The sequence below is a fragment of the Antennarius striatus genome, chromosome 2, assembly GCF_040054535.1.
Source record: "Antennarius striatus isolate MH-2024 chromosome 2, ASM4005453v1, whole genome shotgun sequence".
Classification (NCBI taxonomy): domain Eukaryota; kingdom Metazoa; phylum Chordata; class Actinopteri; order Lophiiformes; family Antennariidae; genus Antennarius; species Antennarius striatus.
Window position 1 is genome coordinate 11,032,803 of NC_090777.1, and position 25,112 is coordinate 11,057,914.

Genomic DNA, 25,112 nt, shown 5'->3' on the forward strand with positions numbered 1-25,112 from the left:
CAAAAATTCGCAATGAGGTGAAGTCACGAGCTTTGATGTGTGAATGCGTAAGGGCGCACTGTACTTGGGCTTGGGTGTTCAGAAAGTTGTCAATTTAAACTCACTCGAGTCTGATTTATTTAAGCAAAACAAATGTGAGTTTTTTCATGCAAGAGTTTATTCAAAGTTTTCATTTTTTTCGTTTCCAAATTTGATGCATGTTTGCCAACACTAGTGTTATATACCTAAATTCTGACTATAAGAAGTTGCATTTCATCCTGGATAATTTATATACAAAAGGATTTGACCGGAACTGGAAGACTGGAACAAATAAGATGCTATCAAATCTAAGTTCAATCCAGATGGTTTCATAATACTGTCCTTCAGGATGTGCAGGACAAACTGTGGCTTGGGATCTGCCCACATTGTGGAACCTGACATCTTTATTTTAGTCTCCAAATTTGTTGTCTTGGTCTACAAAACCATCAAGAGCAAATAAGAGTTTCAACCTTCAACAAATTTTGTAGTTTCAAATGGCATTAGTCACTGAAAGGGACTGTTCTGCATTGTGTGTACTTTTGCTCAAGGCTATAAAATAAAATGTATAACAAATTCAGTAGAGAAACCAGGTTTTATAGAAAAAGAAATTTCGAAATCCATGCAAAAAACACAGTTATGCAGTTCTCTCCTTATTAGTTGCTGTGGTCGATTTTAAAGGTTTCTTCATTTGGTTTCCTCTACAAGGACCCTTCTCCTGAAAATAAATAAATAAATCTGTTAGTAGTTAATAGACAAAACACTCCCTGCATCAATTTCAACAGAAGTCATTCATTTTCTCATTAAGTCATCCTCACATAGCTCTAGGAAGAGTGAGAGTTTTGCTCATATTAACATAACTTCTGTTTACATGTTCATGATATAATATTGTTATACTGTATAATGCATATAAGCATGTAGCACTCCCAAAGCCATTTTTCCACAGTAAGAGCTTGTTTTCTTTTAAAATTAATCAGTTTAAGTACTGAGAGGTGAGAGCTGAGTATACCACTGTCTGGTTCCTTCTAATCAATGCTGCCGCTGATTATGGAGAATGTGTTATGCATTAATCAACTTTTCATGAGTTTGGACGTGTCTCACCTTCCAGGAAACTCAACATCATTAATGGTGTCAGGGAGAGGAACTCCTTTGGTCTCAGGTAACAACAAGATCAGTCCTCCAGCTATGAATGCGAAAACTCCTGGAAGAAAAATATCATTGCCTTAGCTTCACATTGAAAACAGAGATCCCAGCACCACTCCAAACTTAACTATTGAATATCATCAACACACATCACTTTGCAGCAGGGAAGCATCCCATTCCAAATATTAAGAAACATTATGACTTTTTGTAAAGAGGTAAAGAACTGACTGTCATTTAAAATCCAGTCAATTAATTAATTACATTTTGTGACAAGACTCCAATTTATTTTTCATTACAATTCCAAGCCTATATGATAATTCGGATGTCTAAACAGTCGCTGACAGGGTGGAGAGTGTTACATATAACTACAGACACTTTTTTTGATTATAATAATTTTACTGAATGCCAAGTCAGTGGCAATGAAGGACAAAAATGTGACTGCTGGTGCTTTTAAAGCACCATCTGATGAGGTCACAAAGAAGGGCAGTTTAGCCAGATTACTTCCCATGGCACATGTAACAATGACAGGATGCTGCATTTCACTCCGAGAGCCAAGAGATCCGGGTGAACAAAGGTTCTTCAAGAAGATGTAAAGTTTAAGCAAGTTTAAAACTTTAAAACAACACTTTTCCATTCTTCCTCATTGATAATCAGGGCTTCCTGTTTTCACATCACGTTGGTGTATGCTGAATATTTAGGCCAGAAATATTCAAATGATCAATTGTCATTGTTCTCACTCACTGGTTGTCTTTTCAATGACCTTGCTTTGAAGAACTTCACAAAGTTTGTTCCATGTTTTTGCTTAAATTGTCTACTCATTACATCTTATGCCAGCATCTGTACAAAGAAAAACACATTAAGTTTTCAGTTTCAGTAAAATCTTTTTCTGAATGTTTTTCCAATAAGCAGCACCTTCAAGGTCAGATGGAAAGTAATGCTGATCTATGTTGAAGCAAAGCCTTCACTTCACCTACCTTGTGTGATCATTAACTTTTGGCAGCGATTGAAAGAGGGATAGTGATCAAAACTAGTTTTCTATGTAGGGCGGCTGGTTTCACCCTGAAAGGTCAGGTGAGGAGCTCAAACATCCAGTGTGAAATGGCAGTCGAGAGTTTTCAAAGCATGTCCAACTGATAGGAGACCACAAAGTAATTTCCCCACAAGAAGGAGAGATTTCATCGCAGCTTGAAAATAAATCAGGATCAATTTATAAATAAAGAGGATAAATTTAAGTACTAGCATTGGTGGCTTCAATGCTTCCAAGTTTGTCCTGGAAAGGAGATGAATGAAGGTTGGCTGCAGTAAGACAGACTACATGTGTGTGAATGAGAGGGACCCAAGTGGAAGATCAAGAAGGTGGAAGATTTTAAGTACTTAGGGTCAACAGTCCAGTACAATGGAGAGTCTGGAAAAGAGGTGAAGAAGCGTGTTTAGGCAGGATGGAACGGGTGGAGGAAAGTGTCAGGTGTGATGTGTGATAGAAGAGTCTCAGCTAAAATGAAAGGAAAGGTGTACAAAACTGTGGTGAGACCAGTAATGTTGTTTGATCGAGAGACAGTGTCACTGAGGGAAAGACAGGAATGGGATCAGGAATGGGTACACGAGAGGGACAGCACATGATGGAGGTTTTGGAGTCAGAGAGGCCAGACTGAGATGGTTTGGAAATAACCAGAGGAGAGATAATGAATATATTCATTTAAAGATGCTGAGTTTTGAACTGCCAGGCAGGAGGTCTAGAGGAAGACCAAAGAGGAGGTTTATGGTTGTAGTGAAAGAGGACACGAAGGTTCTTGGTGTGAGAGAAGAGGATGCAGAAGACAGAGTTAGATGGAGGCAACTGATTCGCTGTGGTAACCCCTGAAGGGAAAAGCTGAAAGGACAGATGAAGAAGCATTGGCTCCCTCTGGTAGCACTACAAGACACTACAGCATTAATAGTTGGTGGAATATTTGGTATATTAATACAATCTACAGTACATGTCACTCCTAGGCGTCAAGGTCTTTCTCTAAGAATTCATCCAATTTCATTTCAAAATCCACCCTGGAGTATGAACTGACCAGAGAGCATTCCTGCTAGCAGTTTGGGAGTTAATTGCCTTTCTAGCAGGAAAATTGGACAAATTAAAGATGCAAGTGTTCTTTCAAGTCAACTCTGTCAAACAGAATAATAATACTAATAATACTAATACTAATACTCATACTTAAAACTATATTGGTACAAATAAAAATAAAATATGTGCTTGTCGTCTTGAAGTCGGTGAAAATAACCAAGACTTCTTTTGGTGTTATGACATGAACAGGGAGTGAACACGATGAATGTTACATAGCTCTTCAAAATTGCTTAACCTGATGCAAGAAATGGAATGTCACTTTTTCTTTGAGAGTTCAGTGATATGTTTCCAAAGCTTTATGGAATGACACCGATCACTACTAACACATTAGGAACCCACCAAAGACGATGAGTGGAAGCTCGATCCAGACGGCAGCCAGTCTGTACAACAGGAAAGGACATATAATGCCTCCGATGTCACACAAGGATGAGCAAACTGACACCCCCAGGTTCCTGTGTCCAGTTAAACATACATTTTAGTTTAAATTTTAACACTAGCGTGTGAGGAATGTGAAAGAAGACTTGACCAGTTTGACCTCACCTGACACATGTTGGGAAGAGCTCGGAGTTAATAAACATCACCATCTCAAAGGCCATGGTGATCCCTAACCGACCCAAGCAGGCTGTCACCGTCTTAAACCAGAACATTTCTGAGGCACAGAGACAGTAGAAATGAATTAGACTAGAAATGAGGGTAATTCTCAGAGGGACGCCTAAGCAGAAATAAAACATTTTTACATTCATGGAGTCAGTAGCATCGACAGCAGTTCCTTTTGACTCTGGAAGAAATCCCTCTTTAAGTCATTACTTTATTTAACACCGTATAAGGACTTTGGTTTGTCAATATTTGAATCTACATTTTCGGTCTTGACAAAACAACATTAGAGTCTGACATTAGACACTAAAATTTGATGCGGTCATCATCTAGGAATCAGAGGGTCTTCATACCATCAGGGATAAAGGCAGTCACAAAGCAGGACAACCCAGCTATGATGTTGGCGGCGGCAAAGGGAAGGCGACGCCCGATGCGTTCAATTGTGAAGAGGATGAGAAAGGCTGCAGGGAACTCCACCAGTCCAGCGAGGAGGAAGTCAATGTAGATGTTTCCTTGTGAAATTCCCACTCGTAAGACCAGGCCCTGATAAACCACAGAGCTAGTCCACCTACGGAAAAAAGAATATTCATCTGTGTGTTGAATTACTGTCTTCATGGGTCAAAACCAGTACGTTTCTTTTTCTTCTTGAGTCTCACCAGCAGAACATGAGGATGAAGGTGTATTTTCTCATATTTGGAGTTCTAAACAGGTCAAACACTGAGACAGAGGAGGATGACTCCTCTTCATCACCGGTCAGTGTCTGAAACAAGAAATTATGATACATTTGTGGCACTCAGGATTATAATATTAATTACTTGACATATCGATCATGCAAAGCTAAATTAATTTACTTCAAAGTCTCTGGAGATGTTCCTCTTATTCTCCTTCGCCATAGCTTCCATGGTCTCCAGACCTTTTGAATAATTTTTCTGAGAGATGAGCCACCTCGGAGACTCCGGAATTAACCTGTGACACAAGCAATGGTCCAGACTCAAACCTCAGTATCTGACCACCAAGACCCGTACTTAAAGGTCCCATATTACCCTTTTAAATTCATGTCATTCAGCTGCCAGATATCCCACTACACTGTATTTGAAATGTCTTGCCCCAAAGCGATCCGTGGTCCTCAATATCTTTGATTGAATATTGATAAAATCACTTCCGCCTCAAAACGGCTGTGTTAATGCGCATTTTCGGGGCCTAATGCATGTGCCTCTGAGGCCCCGTCCACATGTTCCCGGAACTTTTTGAAAACACAAATATTTTGTTGCATTTACGCCTTCCGTCCACACGACAATGCAGATATCCGGAACGAAAACGCAACTATTTAACAACGCTGGCCTAGGTGGATTTCTTAAAAAACGCTAAGGCTGCATTGTCGTGTGGACGGTGTATCCGCAACTTTTTAAAAACGCTGACATCTTGCCTGCGACGAAAACCTCTGTGACCTCATATTTATGAGCCTGTGTGTTGTGACAACAAAACACGGTGGATTCCTATTGGATAAAATTTGACTCAATACTGACACCACATTGTTTGGCATGCTTATAGCCGTCTTCGAAAAAGCACTGGTGCGTTTATGTGTGGACGGAGATTTTTTTGAAAACGCTGTCATTTGGACGTGAATCGTTTTCGATGCTTTTTTTAAAAGTTTGGTTTTCAAAAAAATCCGTCATCATGTGGACGGGGCCTGAGCTCCCTCTATCAACACCTCGTGTACTTTACTTGCACTTCATCACACTCGTCTAAATTTTTTGCACAGTGCTAAATATGAATATCAACCCATATTAAATAGCAGCAGCAACAGGGTGCTCTGTGCAGAGTTTGTATGTTCTCCCCGTGTCTGCGTGAGTTCTCTCCAATTTATTAATGATTACTTTGGCAATATTTAGAAAATGCTTTTTAATGACTTCACCAACAATATTCACACTTAATTAGAACAAAAAAGGGAAAGGACATTGAGAAATATTAAATAAAGTTTCCACCCACAACAACTCATCAAAGCTGATTTCTCACCTTTGTGACTAAGGACCGTAGATGGCGTCGCGCCTGAAGTTTCCCCACTTCACGCCGTAAGCTAGCTGGGATAGACCCCAGCTCCCCGTGAACCGCGACAGCGGATAAAGCGGTAGAAAATAGATGGATGGATGGATGATGAATGGATGGATGGATGGATGGATGATGGATGGATGGTTAGAATGTAGAGGGTAATTTAATAAAGAGCATACATTTACCAGTAGTAGGACAGGAAGAAAATGTATGGTACAGTTGTGGCAGCCTGCAGCCAGCGCCAGTCAGTTATGAAGTAGGCAAGCAGAGGTAGGATAAGGAGGCCAACACTGAAGAACATCTGGAACAGTATTCCTACTGTGCGTCTGTACTTCATCCCAACAATCTCTGTGACTACCAACAAGACAGAAAACAGAAGTTATTTCACGAAAAAGTAAAACAATATATCACTGACTGGATGAAAATTCTGCAAAAGGGGCATACAACATTTATGATCTCCCTGATTTCTATTCTCACTCAAGGTCAATGTTCCCTCTAATTTTTCAAGTGTCTGGGCAAACACACAAGATTCCCGAGTGCATTGAGGACCACTGTGAGCAACATCAGATTTTCACGCTGTGGCCACACACCAGTATCACATTTGTTCAAAACCTTGGATCATAGCAAGTTACATTGCTTATTAAAAGAATGAAATTACAGCAGCAATTTTCATTAGTTTACTTTTAATGTCAGTGATTTATCCCACTTTCAATGAAAAGGACAAAAATTTTGTTCTTCATGAGATGTGTAGCATGTTATATGGGAGGGTCCTGCTTTGGCTATGGGAAGAGTGCTGCTTTGGCCGGTGGGGTCCAGTTGGGGCCTGGCTTAGGGTCCTGTTCTGGAAGAAATGACACATACAGGCAAACCTCAATTTCCGACCACAATTCGTTCCAGAAGGTTGTTCGAATACCGATTTGTTCGAAATCCAAATACATTTTTCCCATCACAAATCATGTAAATGGTCTCAATCCATTCCAAGATGCTAGAAAACTACCCTTTTTTCAACATAATATGTTATTTCATAATGTTATTTATATATCAAATTGTATACGAAACATATCAAAGAAATGTAAAAGAAAGAAGCAAACACTAGAAAGATTTTTTTTAATTTTTGTAAAAATACTTTAATCACATTCAAACATTTTGCAATTTTACATTAGATGAAGGACTAAAGTGCCTCAGAAGAAGATTTTTTGCGAAAAAACTTCAATCACATTTAACATTTAGAACATTTAGAACATTTTACAATTTTTCACTAGAAAGAAAGAAAGAAAGTTTTTTTTTTTGCAAAAACACTTTAATCACATTCAAATATTTTGCAATGTTACATTAGATGAAGCACTAAAGTGCTTCAGAAGAAGATTTTCAATCACATTTAGAACATTTAGAACATTTTACAATTTTTCATTAGATGAAACTTCAAAAACACTAAACACTCAAAAACACTAAACACCAATAAACAAAAGGAAATACAATATAAAAATTAGTACATTATAACAGGAAGTTTGCAAAAGTGAGGTGGTCATCAAATAAAGTGCATAGGACATTTTTGTAACACCAGATGTTCCTAAAGATATTCAGGTCTTTTGTCATTTTATAGAAACCAAATTCTAGTTTTAAGCGACATCTGATGTTACAGCAAAAAACAGTAGCTGCTTCTTGAGCAGTATTGTTTTCAATTCTCCTCTTCCTGGTCACATAAATTGCAAGTTCTGCCAAAAGACAGATTTTTTGATTTTTGCAGAAACACTTTAATCATATTCAAACATTTTACAATTTAACATTAGATGAAAGCACTAAAGTGCTTCAGAAGAAGAAGATTTTTGGCAAAAAAAACTTCAATCACATTCAGAACATTTTGAACATTTTACAATTTTTCATTGGATGAAACTTCAAAAGCACTAAACACTCAAAAACACTAAACACCAATCAACAAAAGGAAATACAATATTGTGGAGGTTCGCAGGAACGAGGCATGGGTACGGGTGCGTTCAGTGTATTCACAAGTGTAGTACAACAACCAACACAGTTCCTTTAAATACCCACTTCCTCTATCACACCCCTTAGCCCCGTGACGTCACACCTCCCTTGTACCTGCCTGGTGTGAGACAGCTCTCCAAGTGTCCACTACACAGGCCCCCCCCCCGAACATCCAGAATAGGCCAACCACCGAAAAAGTTTCAGCCCCGCACGGGTGGCCTGATAATTCAGCCCCAACGGTTACGCCTAACAGCGGGCAGGGGCTGTGCAGGGGTTGGGGGCAGCTCCTCTGGCCGGCGGGCTGTCTTAGAGGCACGACCTGAAACAAGAGCAGAAGTTTTACGCGATGAAACAAGGGGCGGCCGGCCGCGGCGCGGGGGCTGAGCCACCGTGACCAGTTCCTCTGATATTAGATACGCAGCCTTAAGGCGGTCCACAGAAACCCGCTCTGAATGTCCCCCCACTTCTACTTTGAAGGACTTTGGCCCTTCCTCAAACACCCTGAAGGGCCCATCGTAAGGAGGCTGGAGTGGAGAATGGTGAGCATCATGCCGGATGATAAAATATTCCGCAGAAGGCAAGGTCCTTCGGGATGTATGATCTGGGGAGACAGTGGTGAACAGGCACAGGGACACAAACGCGGTCAGCATTAGGGGGCACGGGCCGGGGAACCACTGCTGGCCCGGGGGCCGAACCCTCCGGCAGGAACTACCCAGGGACCCTCAGTGGCTGGCCGTAGACTAACTCCGCTGATGAAGACCGCAGATCCTCTTTGGAGCGGAACGCAGGCCGAGCAAGACCCATGGCCGTCGATCAATCCAGTTGGCGTCTGTGAGTGCGACTCGGAGCGCTGCCTTCAGGGACCGGTGAAAACGCTCGGACAGCCCATTGGCCTGTGGGTTGTACGCCATGGTGCGAAGGAGCTTCACGCCCAAGCTCCCCGCTACTGCCGTCCAGAGCTCAGAGGTAAACTGCGGCTCCCGGTCGGACATCAGGTCAGAGGGTGTACCAAACCTGGCCACCCAGGCAAAAATGAATGCCCGGGCAACTTCCACTGTTGCGGTGGAACACAGGGGCACCACCTCCAGCCACCTGGTGGTCCTGTCTACCATGGTGAGGAGGTGAGTAAAACCCCCAGATGGGGGAAGCGGACCCACCAGGTCCACGTTGACATGGTCAAATCATTTCTGTGGAATGAGAAACGGCTCCAGAGGTGCTTTAGTGTGTTTGTGCACCTTGGCGCGCTGACAGGGCACCCAGGCAGCATCCCATCCCCGGACGTCCTTCCGGAGGCCCGGCCAGACGAATCTTGCCCCAACCAGCTTTACCGAAGCTTTAACGCCCGGGTGTGAAAGGGCATGCACAGAGTCAAAAACCTAGTGGCGCCAGCTGGAGGGGACCAAGGGGCGGGGCTGCCCCAGGGAAACGTCACAGAGAAGCGTGGCCCCGCAGCCCTGAAAAGCCGCATCCTCCAAGCGCAGTCCAGTTTCTGCCGACCAGAAAGCCTGGATCTCCCCATCTGTGAGCTGGTCAGCGGCCATGGCAGAGTAGTCCACCCCCAAATGCACAGAGGTGACCTGTGCTCTGGAGAGGCAGTCAGCAACCCGGTTATCCTTCCCTGCCACATGGCGAATGTCAGTTGTAAATTCCGAAATGGCAGAGAGATGGCGCTGCTGCCTGGCAGACCACGGCTCAGTAGTCTTGGCCATGGCAAAGGTGAGAGGCTTGTGGTCCACAAAGGTGGTGAACTCGCGGCCCTCCAGCAGGAACCTGAAGTGACGTGTAGCCAGGAAAAGAGCCAGCAGCTCCCTGTCAAATGTAATGTACCGCCGCTCACTGTCCCTCAGCGTCCAGCTGAAGAAGGCCAGGGGCCACCATGCGCCTCTCACCCACTGCTCGCAGACCGCCCCCACCGCAGAATCTGAGGCATCTGTCATCAGGGCCACAGGAGCAGCAGCTGATGGGTGTGCCAGCAGGGCAGCCTTGGCAAGTGCAGCCTTGGTGTTGTCCAAAGCCTGCACCCTCTCCGGCGACCAGTCTACAGGTGCGCTGGCCTTTTGACCCTTCAGCACCTCGTACAGTGGGCGCATGAGGTGAGCCGCCCTGGGAATGAACCGATTGTAAAAGTTCACCATGCCGAGGAACTCCTGCAGGGCCCTAACAGTCCGGGGTCGAGGAAAGGCAGAAATGGCCTCAACCTTGGCAGGCAGGGGGCCGGCTCCCAGGGGCGAGACATGGTGTCCCAAGAAGTCAATAGAAGTCCGGCCAAACTGACACTTGGCCGGGTTCACAATAAGTCGATGTTCACTTAACCGAGCAAACAGCAAATGAAGATGTGACAGGTGCTCGTCTACCAAAGCCCTGGCCACCAGGATGTCATCCAGGTAAACGAAAATAAAAGGCATGTCTCGCAGGACGGAGCCCATCATCCTTTGAAAAGTCTGCGCTGCCCCTTTAAGGCCGAACAGCATTCGCAAAAACTCGAATAATCCGAACGGAGTGATGACAGCAGTCTTAGGAACCCTAACCCTAACCTGATGGTAACCCCGCATCAAATCCACCTTCGAAAAGATTACTGCCCCTGCCAGGTGCACAGAGAAATCCTGGATGTGCGGAATGGGGTACCTGTCCGGGGTGGTGGCATTATTGAGAGCCAGAAATCCCCACAGGGACGCAAACTCCCCTCCCGCTTAGGAACCATATGCAGGGGGGATGCCCATGGACTGTCTGAGCGGCGCACAATGCTGAGCTGCTCCATTGTGGCAAATTCTGTCTTTGCGATTGCCAGCTTGGCAATATCAAGACGCCGCGCCCGGGCGAAAACCGGCGGACCAGCTGTGGTGATGTGATGCTCCACACCATGCTTCGCGACCACAGCAGAGAAAGTCGGGATGGTCAGGGCCGGGAACTCAGCAAGGAGCCACTGATATATGTCCCCTCTAGCGAGGATATTGGCGAGGGCGAGTGGCGCGGAGCTCCCCAGCATGCAGGGGTAGGTGGCAAACGAAACAGCGGCAATTCAGCGGTAATTCGCTACGTCCACTAGCAGTCTGTGTGCGCACAAGAAATCCGCACCCAGTATGGGTACCGAGACAGAAGCCACAATAAACTCCCACCGGCCCTGGCGTTTCCTTGGTTGCAGAAGGAGCAGGGCAGAATACAGCACCTTGCCTTGGCTCCAAAACGGCGATGATAAAAACAGAGCTCCTGAATGTCTTTCCAGCGCACCGCCACCGCGGCCACGGCTGGCGCAGCCCCATCCTCTGGCGGGGGCTGTGGCTGTCCCGGCATCACAGTGTGCACGTGAGAGCAATGGGAAGCCAGCAGAATCCTGTCGGCCTCCTCCGCCAACCCTCGGTAGTCCTTTGTGCGCGTGAGAGGAGATGTGGCGAGAGCTGTGCGCACCGGCGGTGGAAGCTGGCGGAGGAACAGATGGATAAAGAGGAAGAAAGTATCACCGGATCCCATCAGCGCCAGCTGAAACTCCGGTAGCTTAACTGTAGCCACAAATATCGCTGGAGAAGCAGCAGGAACCTGCGCCGAACTACCTGTCTGGGTATCGTGACTGGCATCCATGATCACGTAGAGGTCACCAATGTGGAGGTTCGCAGGAACGAGGCAAGGCTACGGGCGAGTTCAGTGTATTTATTCATAAGTGTACTACAACAACCAACACAGTTACTTTAAATACCCACTTCCTCTATCACACCCCTTAACCCTGTGACGTCACACCTCCCTTGTGCCTGCCTGGTGTGAGACAGCTCTCCAAGTGTCCACTACAATATAAAAATTAATGCATTATAACAGGAAGTTTGCAAAAGTGAGGTGGTCATCAAATAAAGTGCATAGGACATTTTTGTAACACTAGATGATCCTAAAGTTATTCAGGTCTTTTGTGATTTTATACAAACAGTAGCTGCTTCTTGAACAGTATTGTTTTCAATTCTCCTCTTCCTGGTCACATAAATTGCGAGTTTTGCCTCTCCAGAGATAAAATTTGAAAGCTGCCACTTTCTCTGATTCGATTTATTGTATCCAGCACCGTAGAAGAATTTCCTGATACTAAAATTTTCAATGAACAAATTAAAATCATTCATTAGAAGAGTGAAGAGTACTGCAAGTCTCCCACACTCACTGAAAGCATGAAAGACTGTTTCACAAAAGGGATAGAAGGGACAGTGGCTGGACACCGCAGGGTTAAAAACAGAGATGAAAGCATTGGAACCGATGGCACCATGTAAAATTCTCCACTGGAGGTCGGCAGTTTTTTTCTTGAGGGGAGGTTTGTATAAAAGTCTCCACTGTGGGTCAGGTCCATTTCCTGTCATCCTGTTGGCCCAGGTAGTGGGAGCTCTGTTACACAGGTTTTTCTTGTTGATTACTTTTATACATTGTTTGTACAGTATTTTTTTTGTTGGCCATGTGCAGGCTGATTTGTCGTTCATCTCCGAGGAGAGGACCCTCCAGTTCTCCAAACAGGGGACTGATGTGTACCTCAGGGAAAGGATCTTTGCTGTCTGGCACAGTCCCTGTACTATAGTCCAGGAGGAGGCTTCTCTCCTTCTCGGAGAGTCTTTGCCTCCACAGTTGTAGCACCCTCTGAGCCACCCTGGTGGACTGAATGTTCAGCAGGGAGATCACAGCCTGGGCATCCGCCAATGCTGGCCCGGCGTTGTCCACCAGCTGCTGGAGGGTCATGGTCCTGGTTCTGCAAAGCGCTGCAGACAGCCCAGGTGTGGCTCCACTGCAGACATCCAGCCTGGCCCCATGCACTAGTGGTTCCTTCAGTAACCAGAACAGAGAGTCAGAGCTTTTTCCTGGGCTGCTTTTAAATAGGGCCCATGACTTAAAAACACCATGATAAAACGGAGGCAAACCGTTTAACTTTAGAAACTTAGAGACCATTAAAAACAGTGCAGCATCCAGGTCCAAGTTACTCACACGTTTGAATATGCAGCTGGCCACCTCTCTCCACGTCAGAAATGCTGGTCCGTACAATACCGCTGGATGAACTGTAATCTGAACGTGGCTGTTCTACTAGCCAGGTGAATGAGGCCCTGTCCCCCCTCCTCTCTTGATAAAAACAACACTCCTTGAGGCACCCATTGCAGCCCATCCCAGAAAAAGTTAACAAGTTTGGTCTGGAATTGGGCCAAGCGGTGCCACAGCTGTGAGGCCACCAGGTTGTTTATCACTAAAACTCGACGTCTGTACGACATTGTGGGGAGCAATCATTTACATTTCTTAAGTTTCCCTTCTATTTTTCAATGATGCCCTCCCAGTTCTTCCTGGTTGTTGTCTCATTTCTCAGGTGCACACCGAGATATTTGAGACCATCAGTCTTCCAACACAAGTTTTGAGGAAGAACCTGGAGGTTGCCATGCCACTCACCAACGGCAAGGGCTTCACTTTTGCTCCAGATTACTTTTGCAGCAGTGAAAACATTGAATGAGTTTGTCAAACCCACCAAAACATCAACATCCCTTTGGTTTTTGATAAGAACAACAACATCATCAGCATAGGCAGATAAAAGAATTCTCTCTCTAACACCAGGTAAAATCAAACCGTCGAGGCTTTTGCGGAATTTACAGAGGAGGGGTTCCAGAGAGAGTGTATAGAGCATCCCAGACAGAGCACAGCCCTGCCAGACGCTCCGGTGCACCCTGAAAGGGGCACACAAACTGCCTTCAAACTTCAGTATATTCTCAATGTCACTGTACAACAGCTGGATCTTGGCAATAAACTCGGTGCTGAACCCAAACGTCTCCATAGTTTTCCAGAGGAAGCTGTGCTCAACACGGTCAAATGCCTTTTCCTGATCTAATGAAACAAGACCAGCATTTATACCCAATGATCTGGAAACCTCCAAAACATCTCGAATTAGGTAGACATTGTCTACCATGGACCTGCCGGGCACACAGTAGGTTTGATCCCAGTGGATGACCTCCTCCATAGCTTCCCTCAGCCTGGTAGCCAAAGCCTTGGACAGAACCTTGTAATTGGTGCAGAGCAGTGACACAGGGCGCCAGTTCTTGATGTCCTGCAGATTGCCTTTTTTAGGCAGGAGGGCAACAACCACCCTCCGGCAGGACAGTGACAAAGAGCCTGTTTACTTTCGGTAAACAGTTCTAACATATCACGTGCTAGAATGTCCCAGAAGGCTTTATAGAAGTCGACCGTCAGACCAACGATACCCGGAGATCGTCGTCCCTGCATGTTCTGCAGGGAAGTGTGGAGTTCCTCTAACTCCAGTGGCCGGTCGAGTTGTGAATTTGTCTCCGTGGAGACCTGAGGTAGCTCTGCACAGAACTCCTCTAACAGTGGCTGGTTTTCTCGGTATTCACTTTCATACAAAGATGAATAAAAACTCACAGCTTGCCTTCTGCGCAAACGCGGAGTTCAGAGGAAACACTGCTCAAGGTCCCTCTGGTGTTGGGAGATAATTCTGAATTACGAGCTAAAGAGGTCCTTCAAAACTGTGTTTAAATTACATACAATGAAATAATAGTTTAATGGTGCATTCATTTATTCATTCATTTTCTGACCGCTTCATCCGCTTGCATGGGTTGCGGGGAGTCATAGGGCATGAGGCGGGACAAACTCCGGGCACCACGGAGCTACACAGACATACAACCAGGCACACACACACACACACACACACACACACACACACACACACACACACACACACACACACACACACACACACACACACACACACACACACACACACACACACACACACACACACACACACACACACACACACACACACACACACACACTCACTCACTCACTCACTCACTCACTCCTACAGGCAATTTGGAACGGCCAATTAAGCTGGAGCACATGTTTTCGGCGGTGGGAGGAAACCAGAGAACCCGGAGAGAACCCACGCAGGCACGGGGAGAGCATGCAAACTGCGCACAGTGCGGGACTCGAATCCGGACCCACCTTGTTGTGAGGCGACTGCGCCACCATGCTGCCACTTTGTGTTGCAGATACGTTATTTGAACTTTCTTGTTTGTTTCTCTGGTCAAAAAATGTCCTACTAGAGGGAATCTCATCAACCAGGTCAGCAATAATGTAACATTTGCAGAATTTTTTTCCAGGTGTGTTTTACAGAAGAAGAAAAAAAAGACAGAAAGACCAAACTCAAAATAACCAAATAAGTTTGGTTGTTGTTTTTCTGAGGTTAGACCTGAGCAGGTGCAAATGTGACTGTAGAACAACATAGTATGTCATAAAATCAGTTGATGGAACAAGTATTATGGTTCTATGTTTTTCTTGCTGCTTTATTTTGAAGGATTTGTATGTTCATTATTTGGTACTTTTCACTTTCTTTATTTCTTTCTTCTGTCCTGTGCCTTCCTGTTTGATGGATTATGTTTAAATGTGTTTGTGCTCTATCTGTTCCATGTGGATTCCTTGTGTGTGTGCTACTTTATTATTGAAACTTTCTTGTATCTTCCCCTTGTAGTTTTCTCGCTTGATTTCCCCTCCATTGTGAATGCTTGAATATTTTCACCTGTCTCCAGCTGTGAGTTTCTCCTTGTCCCGCCTGTGTGTCAACGTCTATTTAGGCTGTAAGATTCCTCTTTCTTATTGTCAGCTGGTCTGTTTAGTCCCAAGTCTGCTCCTGGATTTTGTAATTTAATTTTTTTTTGTGTTTTTTAATGTCCAATTAGGATTTTGGTTGGTGAATTTCTCATTTAAATATCTACATTGGACTTGACGTTGTTGTTTTTTTATAATTTCCGTGTATGTTTTTCTTGTATAGTTTCTTTCTTGTGTACTTCCAGAAAATTACTACAGAAACATGGTTGTGCCATGGGCTCACCTGTATCTCCTATAGTAGCCAACTTATATGTGAAAGAGGTGGACAGTAAGGGTTCTGAACTGTTTCACAGGGACAGTACCCAGCTATTGGTTCAGATATATGGATGACATCTGGGTTAAAATCAACCAATGTTAAGCAGTTGATTCTTTTTTTTTTTTTAAATATTCTTGACTGGCATAGTTTGTTTTTCTGCTATTAATTGGCAGAGCATTTAGCTCTGTATCTAGGTTTTATTTTTGAACAATATAAAACTATATTCTAAACTTTTACTAAAGAAAACTTAGCTTACCTAAGTTTGTGAAAGTAGCCATTACACAATAAGAGATATTTCAGAAAACTACACATTGTGTTTGTGGACAATAAATGGTGCTTGATTACTTTATCTAAAATAAAATATTTTATTAACTTAACTGTTTTTATCAATTGGTTATAACTGCATCATAACAATCTCATCAGAATATTGATATCACATAGCTTGAAAGCTATTTAATTACAGTCAATAAGGTGGTAGATCAACTTCAGTAAACAACAACGGTCATAATTACGCATAACATATGCAGTCATCCATCCTCCTTTCACTCCAAAGCCAAAGATACCCCTGATGACCAAAATAGCGACATAGTTTGGAGTCAGAGCCAGGCCAAACCCTGCGATCACATTCAGTATGTTGGACAGCAGGATACCGATCCTCCTTCCAAAGCTGCAGGCAAAAAGAAAAAATATGCCATAAATCACCGAAGTAGGTCACAAGTCACTTTACTAAATTCTAAAACTCTTCACTCCGTTTATTTAAAATTTATCTGAAAATGTGATGGAACGCTTTGATATAGAAAACAGAATACTTGAAAAGTATGATGAGAAGAGGCACAAATTATGAACAAGCTGGACTGTAAACCAACTTGACAATTTTATAGTTTAAGTTTCAGGTTTTTCTGGGCAAAAAAGAATTTAATTTACTCATAATTAAAGTGGCCAAAATAGAACACTGAAAGGTTATTCCAGAACTTACCTGTCTGCAAGGTAACCAAAAACCAAGCAGCTAACAAATAAGCCCACATTCAGAATGGACTGATTGATGTCCACTAACCATGCATCTGAACACACCAGGTTAAACTGAAATCAATAGGAAAAACATTAGAATTGTCTGTATAGGATGTCTGTCTACACATATGCAGTAATTTGTAATGCTTGTAATGCTTTCTTAATTTTCCTTTGGGGATCAAACCAGTATATAAAATTAAAAATTACAAAAATAAAAATAAAAAATATTAATGATTACTTTGGCAACATTTAGAAAATGCTTATTAATGATGTCACATACGATATTCACACTTAATTAGAACAAAAGAGGTAAAGGACATTGAGAAATATTAAATAAAGGTTCCACCAATCAACAAACAGCTCATCAAAGCTGATTTCTCACCTCTGTGACTAAGGAATTCCTGCCAGCATACTGATACTCCCAGCCATCCTTACGGACACAAAAACATCAGGGGATTACAAATGCTAAATGGCCTAATAACTGCTCAAGGAATCTCATCAAACGTATAATGGTAACCTTAACATCATGTCCACATAGAACTTCAGGGCTACAGTGAAAGACACATTACTTCAAAGAGATGTTCACAACAACAGGTAGAGATGAAATCTAATAGCCAACTTGATCCCTTTCAGAACCTTTATTTCAATAGACCAGAGTAAGCTGCTGTTGTTTTTAACACTCTAAGTGAGATTGGGTGTTTGTCTTTCTATGTGTGGTCATGCAATATCCCTTCTATCTTGCCTCACACACACAAAGGTCAGTTGGGATGGGCTCCCCCACACAGAATAAGCAGAGAATTCAGGTAAACCGAATTCTCTGGCATGTCAGCTTATTTCTTGGTGGTAAGCAAAATCCAAGCAAAATAACTAATTTTTGTTTTCATCTTGATTATTGTACAATTAAACAAAAATATTTTATATCAATATATAAAAATACGATATAACAAGGCTACATTATTAGATAATATTTATATTATTATTTATGATCAATATAATGTTATGAGCAGCATGTTGACCCAGTGTGTAGTACTGCTGCCTGACAGCAAGAAGGTCATTGGTTCGATTGCATCTTTCAGTGCAGAGTTTGCAACCACACTCATTTTGCCTACAGCCACTTATCCACCTTACAAGTCACAGACCTGCTGGAGCCAATCCGAGCTTCCTAAGGTTAAGAGGACACCCCACATCAGACAACAGCTCGTTGCAGGGCCATACAAAGACAAACAACCACTTGCTTCCACTCACACCTACAGACATTTTCGTGTGACCAATTCACCTAAGCAGTGTGGTCTGCGATTGTCTCCACTACAAGAAAATGGATGTATGGAAGGAAAGAGGCAAGTATCTTTTCACAGCACCTTACATCTGCTAAAAAGACAGAGGGTCTGGAGGAAGAGTGAATAGAACCTTGTATTCACTCTACAACCTTGTACGTCACATGTAAGCTACTAAGTCAATACCCCCTCTCCTTGCCTGCAAACAATGAGGTCTTAGCATTTCTCTTCAAGTCAAGTTAAAGTGACAATAATACTAAAGACTGAAATGGTGATCCGTTAGACAAACTAACAACGTTAATCTTTAACAACTTCAACAATCCATATTATTAATTTTGTCTCAGAAATTTTGCTTAAGGTTCAGTCTTCAATGATTACCAATACCTGTATATGAAGAAGAATCTAAACTGAAAACACAATTACATTTTGTTCATATTGACACATTAAAAAACAATCCAACTCAGACATCTCACCTTACATTTGATAACCAGAACCTTAGTCAGGTTCAGTCCCTGTGTGTCACAGGTGAGCATTGTGTTGTTCCAGTCAACGTCATACTGCTCACAGCTGCTGTGCTGCAGCACCCCAGAACTGTTGACCATTGGTACGGTCAGTCTATGACTGTCTTCCAGACTCCAACCACATGCCTGCCTCATCTCCATCACTGTGGAGTCCTGACACCAGTGATCTGGGGTATAACCCTGGAAGACGATCCCAACATACAAACTTGCAAAGGGCAATGACATCAGACAGGTCATTGCAAAGATTCGCTTCTGATAGTGGCCAAAATTTCCAGCCTCATCAAGAAGGTCATCAAACGTTGTCATCTTCTGATACAAGTTCTTGGTGATTGAGGTATCCAGACAAGTCAGTGTCCAGTTGAGAACGGACTGTTAGTAGAGTTGGATACATTCACCGAATGGGTCAATCTGGAGCTAAAGTCCAACAGGTCTGTTAAAAATAGCCACATCTAGTTTGAACTGCTGTTATGCTTTAATTTATGTAAACAGTAAATGTTTAAAAAAAAACCTGCAATATTTAACTGGATCTGATTAGATCCAGTTTAACTATTGCAGATCCAAAAACACATTTTGTTCATGTACTTGAAATGTATAACCAACATCACCCAAAGCTATCCTGTCACTGACCTTTAAGGGTTTCTTTAGCTGTTTAGTTTCCTGTTGAATTTGCTAAACTGGCCTCTGATGGTTGACTTAGATGGTTGACACCTTTATTTTCTAATGGGGACATACAATTCCTTTAACTACATCTTAACACAATCCCCTGAAGTCTTAATGAAATGTCTTTAGCATGCGTGAGTTGACACTCCATTAGGATCAACATAGCTGCATCCTTCTCTTCCTGCCTTAACTGCCTATCCCAGACTGAAAATTAGGCTTCTCATTTTAGATAGATAGATAGATAGATAGATAGATAGATAGATAGATAGATAGATAGATAGATAGATAGATAGATAGATAGATAGATAGATAGATAGATAGATAGATAGATAGATAGATAGATAGATAGATAGATAGATAGATAGATAGATAGATAGATACTTTATTAATCCCGGCGGAAATTGTACATATCCACTGCTCAGGCATTACGTACCGAATAAATACTGGATAAACACCAAGAGAAAAAGAAACACTGACATCACAGGACATACCACAAGACATACACTAAACTAACAGACACATGCAGCACTAACAGGACTTATATACTAAAGTATAACTAAAATATTAACAGTATAAAATTAAAATATAAACAGTATAAAATTAAATTAAATCCATTCAACCGCGTGCTGACCTTGCCACCCCCCCCCCCCCTGAGAGAGTCATTGTACCCCCTGATGGCACGGGGCACAAAGGAGGACCTCAGCCTCTCTGTGGAGGCGCTGTGTGACAGCAGTCTGCCGCTGAAGGTGCTTCTCTGCTGGGAGAAGGTGGTGTGCAGGGGGTGGCTGGTGTTCATGATAGCATTAACTTTAGACATGGTCCTGCTCTCCAGAAGCGTATCCACAGAGTCCAGGCTCAGCCCAACCATTGAGCACGCTCTGCGGATGAGTCTGTTCATCCGCTTGACCTACGTCTCCGCCGAACCCCTGAGACCAACTCACCGAACCCCTAGGATTCGATCGAACCCTGGTTAAGAACTTCAGCATGCGTGAGTTGACACTCCATTAGGATCAACATAGCTGCATCCTTCTCTTCCTGCCTTAACTGCCTATCCCAGACTGAAAATTAGGCTTCTCTTAACCAGGGTTCGATCGAACCCTGGTTAAGAACCTCTGATCTAGAATATAAACATATTTAGTTAGAGTTCCCAATATATATATATATATATATATATATATATGTATATATATATACTGTATATATACTGTATGTATATATATATACACTGTACATATACTGTGTATATATATATATGTACTGTATATATACTGTATATATACTGTATATATATATAAAAATATATACACACACACTGTATATATATATATATATATATATATATATATATATATACACTGTGTATATATATATATATATATATATATATATATATACTGTATATAGCAGCTGGATAGTACAGTGTTTAAATCAACTGATTTGAATGCAGGAGGTTGTGGGTTCGAATCCTAGTCGGGACAAACACTATCCAGTCAACTTACTGAAATGCAGGAGGTCGTTGTCTGGAATTCAGGAAGGCGTGGTTTAGAACCCCACAGGGAACATAACTGAGACCAACAATCCTCGAGACGGTTAGAGGCCAAGATAAAGGCGACACGGAGAGAAGTCAGCCAGCTAGCTGAGCTGCAGAAGGGGAACATGGTGAAAAAAGGGGCACCCAGGAAATACAGCAAGCTCTCCATACCTGAAGCACTCAAAACTGCTAAACAGAGACTAGCAGCTCTGGCTACCCGACTGAAGAGATACAACAAGGAGATAGAGGCCAGGAGAATAAATAAAGGTTATTCTCAACCAGCAAAGGTGTATTCTCAGTGGCAGGGAAATAGCAGCAGTCAGTCAGAGCTGAGGTGGAGAAATACTGGACTGACCACAGCAGCCTCCCAGAACAGCCTCCCAGAACCAGAACCAGTATCCATCTTAATGGCAGACACCCAAGAAAGAGTGTCAAAGATGAAGAGCTGGTCAGCACAGGGCCCCAATATGATCCATACATACTGGTTAAAGAAACTGACAGCACTCCATAAGCGCCTAGCAACACAGATGAACCAGCTGCTAAGGGATGGGACGCACCCAGAATGGTTGACTGAAGACAGGACAGTCCTGATCATGAAATAGCCACAGAAGGGATCCACCCCATCCAACTACCGGCCAATAACCTGTCTCTGCACAATATGGAAGCTCCTGTCAGGCATCATGGCGGCTAAGAAGAGTAGGCATATGGATCAATATATGAACAGGGCACAGAAAGGAGCTGATAGTAACACCAGGGGAGCCAAGCACCAGCTACTGGTGGACAGAGCAGTACACAGAGACTGTAAGAACAGGCAGACCAACTTGTGCACCGCCTGGATAGACTACCAGAAAGCCTACGATTCAATGCCACACACGTGGATACTGGAATGTCTGGAACTGTATAAGATCAACAGGACACTAAGAGCCTTCATCAAGAACTCATTGGGAATGTGGAAGACAACCCTGGAGACTAACATCAAGTGTGGCATATACCAAGGGGATGCACTATCACCACTGCTCTTCTCCATAGGCCTGAACCCCCTCAGTCACATCATCACAAAGAGCGGCTAAGGATACCGATTCCGAAGTGGGACAACAATCAACAATCTCCTCTACATGGATGACATCAAGCTGTATGCCAAGAATGAGCGAGAAAATCGACTCACTGACTCACACCACCAGGATCTACAATGACGACATAGGGATGTCATTCGGATGAGACAAATGTGGCCAGATGGTATCGAGAAGAGGCAAGATGATCAGAACTGAAGGGGTTGACCGACCAGGGGGCAGGATAGAAGACATCAAGGACAGCTACAAATACCTTGGAATCCCACAGGCTAATTGCAATCATGAGGAGGCCACAAGAAAGTCATCCACAGCCACATACCTCCAGAAAGTAAGGAAAGTCCTGAGAGGTCAACTAAATGGCAAGAGCAAAGTCCGAGCCATCAGCATGTATGCACTGCCAGTCATCAGATACCCCGCTGGGATCATAAGCTGGCCAAAGGAGGCGATAGAAGCCACAGATATTAAGACTAGAAAGCTCCTCACCCCGAGGCTGTACACTAAGCGGAAAGAGGGAGGCCGAGGACTAGTGAGCATCAGGGCCACTGTCCAGGATGAAACATCGAAAATCCAAGAGTATATCAGGAAGATGGCCCCAACAGATGAACTGCTCAGTGAATGCCTTAGAGCAATAGAGGCCAATATCTACCACAGTAGATCTGAACCAAGGTGCAGGCTATGTAAAGAAGCCCCAGAGGCAGTCCAGCATGTGGTAGCAGGGTGTGAGATGCTCGTCGGCTCAGCATACATGGAGAGGCACAACCAAGTAGCTGTGTTCGTGTACACGAACATCTGTTCCCACTATGGACTAGAAGTACCCAAATCCAAATGGAACATACCACCAAAGGTGGTTGAGAACGACAAGGCTAAGATCCTGTGGGACTTCAGCTTCCAGACTGAGAAACAGCTGCTGCCTAATCAACCGGACATAGTGGTGGTGGACAAAGAGCAGAAGAGAGCAGTGGTGACAGATGTGGCGATTCCTTCTTCCATCATCAGGAAGAAGGAACACGAAAAAATTGAGAAGTATCAAGGGTGAGTGTGTGTGTGTGTGTGTGTGTGTGTGTGTGTGTGTGTGTGTGTGTGTGTGTGTGTGTGTGTGTGTGTGTGTGTGTGTGTGTGTGTGTGTGTGTGTGTGTGTGTGTGTGTGTGTGTGTGTGTGTGTGTGTGTGTGTGTGTGTCTGTAATATACAGTATATAAAGATATACAGTATACTTCTTCTTTTCGTTTTTGCTTTTCCCTTCAGGGGTCACCACAGCGAATCAGTTGCCTCCATCCAACTCTGTCTTCTGCATCCTCTGCTCTGACACCAACTACCTTCATGTCCTCTTTCATGACAACCATAAACCTCCTCTTTGGTCCTCCTGTAGGCCTCCTGCCTGACAGTTCAAAACTCAGCATCCTTCTACCAATGCATTCACTATCTCTCCTCTGGACATGTCCAAACCATCTCAGTCTGGCCTTTCTGACTTTGTCTCCAAAACCTTTAACATGTGCTGTCCCTCTGATGTACTCATTCCAGATCCTATTCATCCTGGTCACTCCCAAAGAGGACCTCAGAATCTTCATCTCTGCTACCTCCAGCTCTGTCTCCTGTCTTTTCCTCAGTGACACTGGCTCTAGACCAAACAACATCGCTGGTCTCACCACAGTTGTGTACACCTTTCCTTTCATTTTAGCTGAGACTCTTCTATCACACATCACACCTGACACTTTTCTCCACCCGTTCCATCCTGCCTGTACACGCTTCTTCACCTCTTTTCCAGACTCTCCATTGCACTGGACTGTTGACCCTAAGTACTTAAAATCTTCCACCTTCTTGATCTCTTCTCCCTGTAACCTCACTCTTCCACTTGTGTCCCTCTCATTCACACACATGTACTCTGTCTTACTGCGGCTAACCTTCATTCCTCTCCTTTCCAGGACAAACCTCCACTTCTCAAGATTCTCCTCTACCTGGTCCCTGCTCTCACTACAGATCACAATGTCATCTGCAAACATCATAGTCCATGGAGATTCCTGTCTAACATCATCTGTCAGCCTGTCCATCATCATAGCAAACAAGAAGGGGCTCAGAGCTGATCCCTGATACAGTCCCTTCTCCACCTTGAACTCCTCTGTCACACCTACAGCACACCTCACCACTGTCTTACAGTCTTCATACCTGTCTGGCACCACTCTAAGATACTTCCTCATACAATACCACAGTTCCTCTCTGGGCACCCTATCATAAGCTTTCTCTAGATCTACAAAAACACAATGCAGCTCCCTCTGTACTTCTCTAACAACATCCTCAATGCAAATACTGCATCTGCAGTACTCTTTTTTTTGGCATGAAACCATACTGCTGCTCACAAATGCTCACTTCTGCTCTTAGTCTAGCTTCATCTACTTTTTCCCATAACTTCATTGTATGGCTCATCAGCTTTATTCCTCTGTAGTTGCCACAATTCTGCACATCTCCCTTGTTCTTAAAGATGGGGACCAGCACACTTCTCCTCCATTCCTCAGGCATCTTCTCACTATCTAAAATTCTGTTGAACAGCCCAGTCAGAAACTCTACAGCCACCTCTCCTAGACATTTCCATACCTCCACAGGTACAGTATATCATCAGGACCAACTGCCTTTCCACTCTTCATCCTCTTCAATCCCCTCCTCACTTCATCCCGATTAATCTTTGCTACTTCCCGGTCCACAACAGCCACCTCTTCCAGTCTTTGTTCTCTCTAGTTTTCCTCGTTCATCAACTCTTCATAGTACTCTTTCCATCTTCCCATCGCACTACTAGCACATCCCTAACCTGAATCACCCTAACCTGCTGCACGTCCTTCCCATCTCTATCTCATTAGCTATAGTTGTCCAGTCATCTGGAAGCACCTCCTGACCACCCAGAGCCTGTCTTAACTCCTTCCTAAAAGTCATGCAACACTCTTCCTTTTACAGCTTCCATCATTTCTTCCTCTGCTCTGCCTTTGCCCTCTTCATCTTCCTCACCACCAGAGTCATCCTACACACCACCATCCTATGCTGTTTGGCTGCACTCTCACCTACCACTACTTTGCAGTCACTGATCTCCTTCAGATTACACTGTCCACACAAGATGAAGTCTACCTGTGTGCTCCTACCTCCACTCTTATAGGTCACCCTATGTTCCTGCCTCTTCTGGAAGAAAGTATTTACTATAGCCATTTCCATCCTTTTTGCAAAGTCAACCACCATCTATCCTTCTGCGTTCGTCTCCTGGATACCAAACATGCCCATCACCTCCTCATCACCTCTGTT

At 43.7% G+C, this 25,112-nt stretch overlaps 1 protein-coding gene across 3 annotated transcripts; it reads right to left on the reverse strand.

The window, feature by feature from the left end:
* Positions 1 to 153: 153 nt before the first annotated feature.
* Positions 154 to 18,950, reverse strand: LOC137609132 (solute carrier family 22 member 2-like). Of its 3 annotated transcripts, XR_011038303.1 has the most exons (13): positions 18,523 to 18,950; positions 17,158 to 17,205; positions 16,744 to 16,847; positions 16,280 to 16,434; positions 6,097 to 6,265; positions 4,714 to 4,828; positions 4,519 to 4,622; positions 4,216 to 4,430; positions 3,809 to 3,917; positions 3,608 to 3,720; positions 1,900 to 1,995; positions 1,117 to 1,216; positions 715 to 733 (listed from the first exon to the last, which is right to left on the reverse strand). XR_011038303.1 is itself a non-coding variant. In XM_068335931.1 (12 exons), the coding sequence occupies exons 1-12, from the start codon at positions 18,874 to 18,876 to the stop codon at positions 703 to 705; spliced, it is 1,539 nt and encodes a 512-aa protein (XP_068192032.1). In that variant the 5' UTR covers positions 18,877 to 18,950; the 3' UTR covers positions 154 to 702. The 3 variants fall into 3 exon arrangements, 2 of the variants coding, with proteins under 2 accessions (XP_068192032.1, XP_068192023.1); XM_068335931.1 differs by lacking the exon at positions 1,900 to 1,995 and having other exon boundaries at positions 154 to 733; positions 16,822 to 16,847; XM_068335922.1 differs by lacking the exon at positions 1,900 to 1,995 and having other exon boundaries at positions 154 to 733.
* Positions 18,951 to 25,112: the final 6,162 nt, after the last annotated feature.

Excerpts from the sequence above, each read along its gene's own strand:
- LOC137609132 (XM_068335922.1), bottom strand. The coding sequence starts at position 18,876 with ATGACAACGTTTGATGACCTTCTTGATGAGGCTGGAAATTTTGGCCAC. Across the intron at positions 16,848-17,157 it reads GGAATTCCTTAGTCACAGAG|TTTAACCTGGTGTGTTCAGA; the intron begins GTGAGAAATCAG and ends TATTGATTTCAG. Across the intron at positions 4,623-4,713 it reads ACATCTCCAGAGACTTTGAA|ACACTGACCGGTGATGAAGA; the intron begins GTAAATTAATTT and ends TTCTTGTTTCAG.